This window comes from Leptidea sinapis, chromosome 12, assembly GCF_905404315.1.
Source record: "Leptidea sinapis chromosome 12, ilLepSina1.1, whole genome shotgun sequence".
NCBI classification, from domain to species: domain Eukaryota; kingdom Metazoa; phylum Arthropoda; class Insecta; order Lepidoptera; family Pieridae; genus Leptidea; species Leptidea sinapis.
The window spans coordinates 4,740,178-4,749,558 of NC_066276.1; the positions used below are offsets into that span (position 1 = coordinate 4,740,178).

The 9,381-nt window shown below is 33.2% G+C and overlaps 1 protein-coding gene across 1 annotated transcript; it reads right to left on the reverse strand.

The window, feature by feature from the left end:
• Window positions 1–6,075: 6,075 nt before the first annotated feature.
• Window positions 6,076–9,176, reverse strand: LOC126967246 (dynactin subunit 6). Its single transcript, XM_050811739.1, has 4 exons — window positions 8,956–9,176; window positions 8,719–8,889; window positions 7,919–8,091; window positions 6,076–6,449 (listed from the first exon to the last, which is right to left on the reverse strand). The coding sequence occupies exons 1-4, from the start codon at window positions 8,964–8,966 to the stop codon at window positions 6,238–6,240; spliced, it is 567 nt and encodes a 188-aa protein (XP_050667696.1). The 5' UTR covers window positions 8,967–9,176; the 3' UTR covers window positions 6,076–6,237.
• Between the last annotated feature and the right edge of the window lie 205 nt (window positions 9,177–9,381).

Below are 9,381 nucleotides of genomic sequence, written 5' to 3' on the forward strand. Positions count from 1 at the left end.
GTCAGCACAGCGAAATTTTACAAGTGTCATGTCAACTTTGTAAAGTTGGCTGAATAGGTACGCATACTGTGCAATTGCAAAGAATAAAAATATAACAAAACTTTGTAAAGTGACAACTGACTTCTGCCAGATTAGAATTTTTGACAATATTGATTTTTTTTGATGTGAAACATGTATTAGCGAGGGTAAACCTGATTGTTTGCAACGCGTCCGTAAGTTGGTGGCAAAAAATCTTCATTATGCTCAAAAATTAAAATGGAAGTGGGCAGGCCACAGAGCGCGCCTTCAAGACCAAAGATAGGCAACAAGGGTGACTTCATGAAAAAGGTCCACAGGGAAACGATCTAGAGGGAATCCCCAAATGAGATGGGAGGACGAAAAAGCTAAAGTCGCCGGCCAACACTGGATGAAAGATGAAGAGATAATTGGCTTTCTTTGGAAGAGGCTTTCACCTGTAAGAACCCCTCGTTCTTACAAAATCAACATTTTTTAAATTAAAATAAAATCATAGGTAAACCTACAGATTCTATTTTTTTAAACTTTTATACTGCTAACAAGAACATAAAATTTGTTTTTTGTTTTAAGATAATAATAATAATATATACACTCTTACACAAATTGTCTTGCTCCAAACTAGACATAGCCCGAAGACGACGATATATTTACTTTTTTATATACAATATATGTACTTATTTAAACATACAATATCCGGACGACCGAGCCTTGCTCGGATTTTTAAGAACGTACAAAACTTGAACAAAAAAAAGCCAATAAGACACCTGGATTCGAACTGGACCCCGGTTCGAATTCTACTTTCCGGATCACTCAATGTCCCATCTGAGCTATTATAGTCTTGTATATAGTGGCGAAATTTACTTTTGTATTCTAATGTTATTGTAGGTGTTTCTCATTAAAACACGGACAAAACTACTTTTTTAAATTAAAACTTAGCTAGATCGATTTATCGACCCCGAAATCCCCGGTATAAACAAATTTAAGTTTGATTTTTATTTTTCGTTGCAGCCGTTTCCAAGATTCAGCTTATACATATATTATATTTTATCAATGATTGGTCGTTTAAAGATATAAGCGTATATGTGTTTATGCCAACGCAGAGATTTATTTAGCCATATACCCAGGTATTTATGTGTAGCCACATAACTAATCTGATTGTAATTGATTCTTAAATTTATATCTGGATTACGATATTCTCTACTATATACACAATATTTGAATTTTGTTTCTGAAAGCTTAAGACCAAGCCTATCAAGGAGTATAATAAAAGTATCCATAGCTTGCTGGATTTTATATACCTACACTTTCAAATATATTTGTATAACAAAATGTAAAACGAAATCGTCAGCGTACTGACAAATTGAAATATTAGTGACACTCTTGACACAATTCATACGTTGCCAATCCTTTACGTGCATATCTTACTAAAATGGGGTTATTATCAAATTCATGTTTAATTTGTATTTTTTTTTTTTTTTTTATGGAATAGGAGGACAAACGAGCGTACGGGTCACCTGGTGTTAAGTGATCACCGCCGCCCACACTCTCCTGCAACACCAGAGGAATCACAAGAGCGTTGCCGGCCTTTAAGGAAGGTGAAGGTGAAGTGAATATCTTTCTGTTTAAAAATTCCATACATATAAGCAATATTTTTACCCACCTTCAATTGATCCAGAACGGTAACTAATTCATCAATACGTAATTATATGCATTTTCAATATCTAAATAACATGCCAAGGTAGGTACGTTCTTTGAAAAGCCAATTTGTATATTTGTAACTAATCGTATTAGGCAATCCATGGTCGATTGTCCTCGTCTAAATCCTGAAGTATATACCGATAAAATGTTATTTTTCTTGACAAACTATTCTAGGCGTTTTGCTATCATAAGATAAAAATTTTAGTAAGGCAAGACATTAATGAAATCGAACGTAACTTTGATGGTAAGCCTGGCTGATTGGACTTCGGAATAACTACCACCTTGAACTCACGCCACTGTTCTGGTATCTTCCCAGAACAATGAATCCCATCACAGCCCGGGACTGTATCTTTTTTTCTTCAAACAATTGTTCATCTCAGCTAAACTAAACGATTTATCCAACTTTTTGTTTGGAAATTCGAAAACCGGTATTGATGGAATAACATAGTCGGGTGCTAGGTCACACAACAACTCAAACTTTTGCTCTTTAGATACAGAGAGTCTAGCTGTTTTAAATCCTTTTTTAGAGACTGAGCGTTTGGAGATTAAATAAAACAACTGCTTGAGTAGTATGAAGACTGTGAGGAATATGTGGAAGATATATTTTACTTCAGTTACATGATATATATACAAAATCCTTAAAACTAGTTAACCAATTACAATTGTTACTCAAAAAATATTTACAAGTTTAGAAAATACACACCAATACTAAAGCTTACATTTTGACCAATAGTTAAACGTTTCATTCAATAAGAATTGAGAATAATATCATGTGTTCTATCTCGCTCTAAAACTAATGCTATCGCAGTAAGCCGGCCAGCGAGCGCTTGTGTAAACTCGCGTCGATCCTCGATCATCCGATGTCAATGAGCATTGAGCACCCACTCTGTCGCTCATTGATTAAAATTGAATGAATAGTGATCGACGTCGCGACGCTTTAGTGGAGTACGCTCGGCCTTGCTGTGAGGTTGTATAACGCGGAGCATATGACTGATCACGTGAGTATATCTGCGGTCTTCGAGAGAACGTGACGATGCTTGTACTTCGATGAGATGACTACTGGTGATCTGCATGATTCTATGACTTGATGTACAGCATTATGAAATGGTTCTTATAAGAGCTAATATTACGGTATATAAAATAATATGTTCTTTTAAGAACGATTCTTTCGGCATAAGCTTATTACAGTTAATATGCACGATTTATATTTCTACGATCTATAATGCTACGAAGGTATTACGTTACAAGTTAGATATTAGACATTTGTCTTAATTGATGTTATTGGTTGTAGGTACAGCTACACTTTCATCCACCTCATTCGGCACCACATACTCGATGAAGTAGTTGTTTCATCGATGCTATCAAAAAATTCAAGTCAGTATTGTGCCCTTGCTTTATAGATTGCTGACCTTGCCTCTGAATGCTTTTTCTCCAATACATTCAAATTATTTGGAATATGATTACTCCTAAATTCACGGAGTGCTAATCTACGTTGAGCCACTTTATGTGAAGGTCTCCAATAAGATCTTGGAATAAATTTACCAGTCGGATTCTGAGGTATTTTAATCATCGGAATACTCATTTGCCGCCTTATTAATTAAGTCTATTATCCTATCATAAAGTACCTGTGGATTTTCCTCATTTTCTAAATTCTGGAATTGATTTTTAATATAATCTTTATACTTCTGCCAATTTGCACATTTAATATTACGCTTTTCAAAAAAAATTGTCTCATCTCTATAATTAAACCGCATCTTAATGCACAAATCACTTCCTAAGCATTCATTCATTACCTTCCAGTCGAGTTTTACCGCTATATTTGATGAGACGAATGTTATATCAGGTGAGTTTTTCTGTAAATAACTATTAACCAATCTTATTTTAGTGTACTCACCGTTGTTAAGTGTCATAAACCCAGTATCTAAAGCGACGTCATAAATTTGCAAACCTCGATTATCTGACCTATTAGACCAACTCGAGTGATGAGCGTGGAAATCCTCTGGTATTATAGAATTGCTCGTGAATGCCGATTAAATATTCTCCCAGTCACTAACTACCGTGCGAACCGATGAAGGATAATAAATAGACAATACCATTTTATATAACTACAATTTAAAAGTTTTAAACTAATTATTTCTATACCATTATTACTTGTATTTACATGATATTTCTGTACAATTATCGACTTATGAACTACTATAGCGACACCTCCATGGGAGTCGCGTCTATCTTTTCGAAAAATATTAAAACTATTTACATTTAATACAGATTCAGCCTGAAGCCACGTTTCCGAAATGAATGCAATGTGATTTTTTTCTTGCATCAATTCAAACTCTTTTAATTTAGGTCTCAAACTTTGTGCATTCCATTGCAATAAGTTCAAAGTACGGTCTATATTTTTCTGTCTATCCATAATTGAATTTAGAAAGAAGCCATGTACAAGTCTCATTATCTCTAAACAAAATCGAAATATACTTCATAATCTACTCCATAATAAAACCAATAAATACTTTTATCTTTTAATCTACAGTACATTCAGACATATATATTTCCGTCAATTTTTTTATTAATTTTATAAGACTTATGCTACCACTCTTTCTCTCGAACTTTTTCTTACCGATACCTTTGATTTCATCATCACGCTCATCCACAGACATCTCTGTATCACTTTCTTCTCTCAAGATATCACCACTGCTCTCTGTTTTCATATTATTCTTATTTATTTTCTTAATCTTTATTATTATTTCGTTTAACACGATGTTTCGTATTTATTACATCTTTTTCCTGTTGACTCCCTCCATCTGTAGATTCTTGCTTTTCTGTGTCGATATCGGGCTGACTCATTATAACATCTTTGTATGATCTTCCGAGACTTTGATTTTCAGTTACAGTATTTAAATTTTCTTTCGGTTGGTCATTATCAATCTTCTTCACTCCATTCTCTCTAAGATAAATTGACAAAGCTTTTCGATGTGTAGTTTAAATCTCGCATTATTATTCTAATGTTTTTTTTTCTTTTAAAAAAACTGGACAAGATTTATCGAGGGCCATATGTTTTCCTTTGCAATTAATACATTTGTATACGGTTATTTCGCAATTTTTATGGTATCCTGTACATTTTGGGCAAACTATTTTCCTACTTGGACAGAAACGGATATAATGCCCAAATTTCCAACATCCACTACACTGAGTAACTGGATACATAAAGGGCACCACTTTAAACCTACATCCATATCCACGCACATAAGTCGGTAATACCGATCCTCTGAAACCTATTCGAATTGTCTCACTTTCAACCCATTCTCCTGTGCTTATCGTACGTTTTAATCGTCGTACAGAGACTATTACAAGGTCGCTTTCTAAATTTCCTCTAATCTCTTCGTCACATATATCTAAATTCCTTATCATGCTATACGACAAACCCATATCATTCAACAATTGACATCTAAACCCCATCTCTACAATTTTTTGCATTCTATCAATTTCTGTGCATCTTAAACGGACTTTTATACCGAATGTTATTGATATTCAAAATATTTTCCGATCGTAATATTTTAGCAAATTTAAATTGTTTAGGTAAATTTTCGTTACCTGTGACGGCAACAATTATCTTTTCGTCTTGTGTAGATAAGTTTTCTTCTTCATTTGCAGCTGAACTCAACTTCTTCACCGCCCGTTTGCTACGTACCCTTGTAAAATCATCTTCCTCTACAATATCGTCCGAACTAGATCGCAATCGTTTTTCCCGTACCATAACCTCTTGATGTAATTAAATAAAAATATTAAGTATTATAAATGCGGGTATGCGCACAAAAATATCGCGACCAGTACGCTAGTTTACAAAGCAAGGGCTTGACTTGACGTCTCGCGCGCAACTCGTCTCGTCCCTTATTTTCATTAAAAAAAATCTCACCTATGTAGTATGTATGTACTCGTAATTACAAACCTACCTTGGCTGACACCGACTCCAAAAATAACAATAATTGTAACTACATCATATTGTCGTAATAATTTGATTGACTTTTAGTTAGCCTAATATTTATCATTTCATTTTAATTAGGCGAACTCTAAAAATAATTTTAAGATAAGATTATTAATTTATAGAAGAAAACGCAATTATTATTTTGGAAAAGTTTTGTGGTAATTTTTTTTAGAGAATCTTAGAGTACCTAAGTACACCACCTAAATTTTCATTTCTTGCATATACTAAAGTAAAATTATTTTAGTCTAAAACTTTCTTTCTTTCATACAAATTGGGTTGCCATTTTAGTGGGTGATAAACTTTCGAGCATATTTCTAAAATAGTGTCCCCATGTGTTTGCAGATTTCCCCAAAGAATCTAAGTTGAAAAAAAAAACACAATTTTAAATAATATATTTCTTGCAACAGAATTATTTTTATTTAAAAAAATCTATTACATTTATACATTACATGTTACTGCATGGTCACACTGAGGTGAGTGCCTTTATTTAAGCATATATTTAATGCAATGCTGTATGCACCTCTTTAATATAACTATATGAATCATTTTCCATCTTGTGACTGCCGTGAGGGCTGTCTCTTATGAAAATTCTGTTTTCTCAGCCTATGATAATTGGGCATTACTTTGCCTAGAAAATCAAGTTGCAGTACTTGTGAAGGTTGTTTCTCTAAGGCTTCGCGTATGTTATTATCAGCACCCCATATGACAGTGTTATCTGCTAATGTCTGAGGAGCCGTTAAATTGCATGCTGCTCCTGAAACATATAATTAACTGAAATTATATAATTTGAAATCTTTGAACCTTGAATCTGTGAAAATCAAACTTCTAAGTTAACCGGCGTTTATGCCGCAAAAGACGTATATAATATATTTCGACACTTTCAAGAGAATCAAACATTTTCAGGGTATTGTCGTTGCCTTAGGAACTGTAAAATTTGGCAAGCAAAACTTATCATATATTTTTTTGTTAGTTCCCCCTTTTTTAAAACATAATTATATAAACGGAGACCCTTGCAGTAGGTGAAAGTGACTTGCATTGGTCCGCTTTTTTAATGTATTGTCTTCTCTCTCAGAGCGCCATTTGTTTCCGAAGCGGTAGTAGTATCTAGTAGTATAAGAAATGACATCAAAAAGAATTCTAAAGGAATCAATTTTGAGAAAATAAATGCCTTTTAATGATTAATATAATTGACAGACAATCACAGAAATTATTCAGTACTAAATACTATGGCTCCAGACCACAACAAATTTAATACAATAAAACTTCCAAGAATCAGAAACGAAATTTTATTCATTCATTATAGAAATGGTTGATGCAACTGATGCACAGTGATTCACACCTCGCAGATGACCCCACTTTAGCTCAGGGGTTACAAACAACTAGGCTGTGAATCCTCATATTATCCTATAATGACAAATAAGTGTACAGGTCCACCTGCTGGTGACTAATTACCACCATCTCTCACCAGGCTCTCTTAAAACACTAACAGTTTTTTGAAGGTCATGTTGACCTGTACATACCATGTGAGGTGAAGGATAGATTTTAAAATAACATTAAAAGTTATAGGTATATTTACATTTTTACATTGTATGTGGATTGTGATGAATAGAAAGTACTGCATTTTTTAGTTTTTGAGGTTTTATATATGATGTGGCATACTTCAACAGTTACTTTGTGGATTTCGTCTGTGATATGGGCTTTTGATGAACTCTCCGATTTGCAGATTTACTTCAACTTCAAATAGTTGAGACAAAACCGAAAAACAAAGTAACAATATAATTTAACTAGCTTTGCTTGTAAGGTAAAAATATTTATACACCTTTATGTATTTAAAAAAACTATACAAATAGAAGTTATATTGCATAAATCCGTAATTATTTAAAAGTATTGAGTAATCTAAAGTTAGCGGAATTAAGACATAACCTTTCTGTTCTGATCGTGCAAGGTATGTCTCAGATTGGCGTGATTTTGGAGCACGTGCAGCGTTCTGTCAATAAGTGTTACTTTATGTGTATTAATAGATTGGTTATAATTAGGATGATTTGAGTGAATATATAAACAAAAGAAGGGTCAGAAACTAGTGAGGGAATAGTGTGCCATACACCACTCTCTGTTTCGGTGTATCTGCAAAATCTAGTGTGTGGTACTGCAAATTTCAGAAGGTTAATAAAAGAATATTGAGTATTATACAATACTATAATAATACACAATGACAATACATACCAATTACACAACCACTGCCTATCCTAACACTGGTCCCAACAAATGATTTACATTCAAAAACATTGCTCTCCCCAATGTGACCAAATATTGATTCTAGTTTACATCCAACTTCAAAGACATTATGTGCACCAATAAAAAGTGGTTTAGGGGGATTTTCCTGTTTTTCACTTTTCCTGAAAATAATTTACTTAGCTTATTTAATATTTTTTTAAATTTTTAATACATTTCATAACAGTATCAATTAACTTAACACAAGAATTTCCATATTATAATGAAATTACCATTCATGATATGGTAGCTATTTAATTCCTATACTACTTAGTATACCTAAGTAGGTATGACTATGTTGTGGTCTTCCAATGCAAACATTACTATCTTCAACTAATGTAGGTTTGACAATGAAAGACTATTCTTTTAAAATTATGATTACATACCTTTTTATAAAAGATAAACTAGGTAGGTAGGTACAGTTTTGGGTAAAGAAGACAACCCTATTGTTGTCAGAATAGGTAAGTCTTTGTCTCATGAGAACAGAACAGAAGAGAGGCAATTTCAAGGTAAATAAAAATGTAGGTAACTAGCCCTGTGCGATCTGAATTACACCTTATTGTATGGACGCAAGAGTCCCTTATATTTCTTTAACTGATTTTGCAGGGTGAGACTTCTGTACTTGTACTATTATATATTATTTGCTATTGATAAACTTTAATTTAAACTAAGAATTCGGCACTTTAGTTCACTTTAATATTAGTATAGTACGTAAAATATATAAATACGTCAAAATCAATTAAGTTATTTACTTGTGTATGATTTTCGAATATTCTTCGATGATACAGTATTCAGCAATAATGATAGGTCCACCTTCTGCGATTATTGACACTCGTGGATGGATAACTGTTCCGCCACCGATTGTAATATCCCCTTCCAGAGTACAATCCTCGCAAACTGTAGCTCCAGGCAAAATTTTCACACTGAATTAAAGAATAGTTTTAACTTGCTATTCACACTTTAACAATAAAAATATCAGGGATACATACTTATGAGCCATTATTTTCTTTCAAATTACAGCAAAGTTGTCTCTATATAAAATGTTAAATTCTGCAACTTTAGGTTCAATTGTTATTCTTTGTAATAATTGTATCGTAAGTTTTGACAATTTATGATACATAAATTAATTTAATTGTAAACAGTAAATAATTATTGCGGAGCATCAGCAAGGTTTTTTTAAAATTTATTTAGTGCCCAATGCCCATATAGTGGCACGGGATGCAAGTTTAAAGGTTTTTTTTTAATTTATTTAGTAGCACGGGGTGACGGGATGCAAGTCCATAGGTGCAAGGTTGTAGGCTGTGCTGCCTGCCAGGCCTAGTCAAAATTTACCCGAAACAAATAATAAAGTAACCTGTAGTAAAAAGTAAGTGTAGAAAATAATGTTATATTATTTTATCGATATTGGTTGTTCT

What these genes read in the sequence shown, in the direction of transcription:
- LOC126967246 (XM_050811739.1), bottom strand. An exon ending in TATTCGAAAATCATACACAA is followed by an intron (nt 8,092 to 8,718) that starts GTAAATAACTTA and finishes AATTATTTTCAG; the next exon opens with GAAAAGTGAAAAACAGGAAA. An exon ending in AGGCAGTGGTTGTGTAATTG is followed by an intron (nt 6,450 to 7,918) that starts GTATGTATTGTC and finishes TATATGTTTCAG; the next exon opens with GAGCAGCATGCAATTTAACG.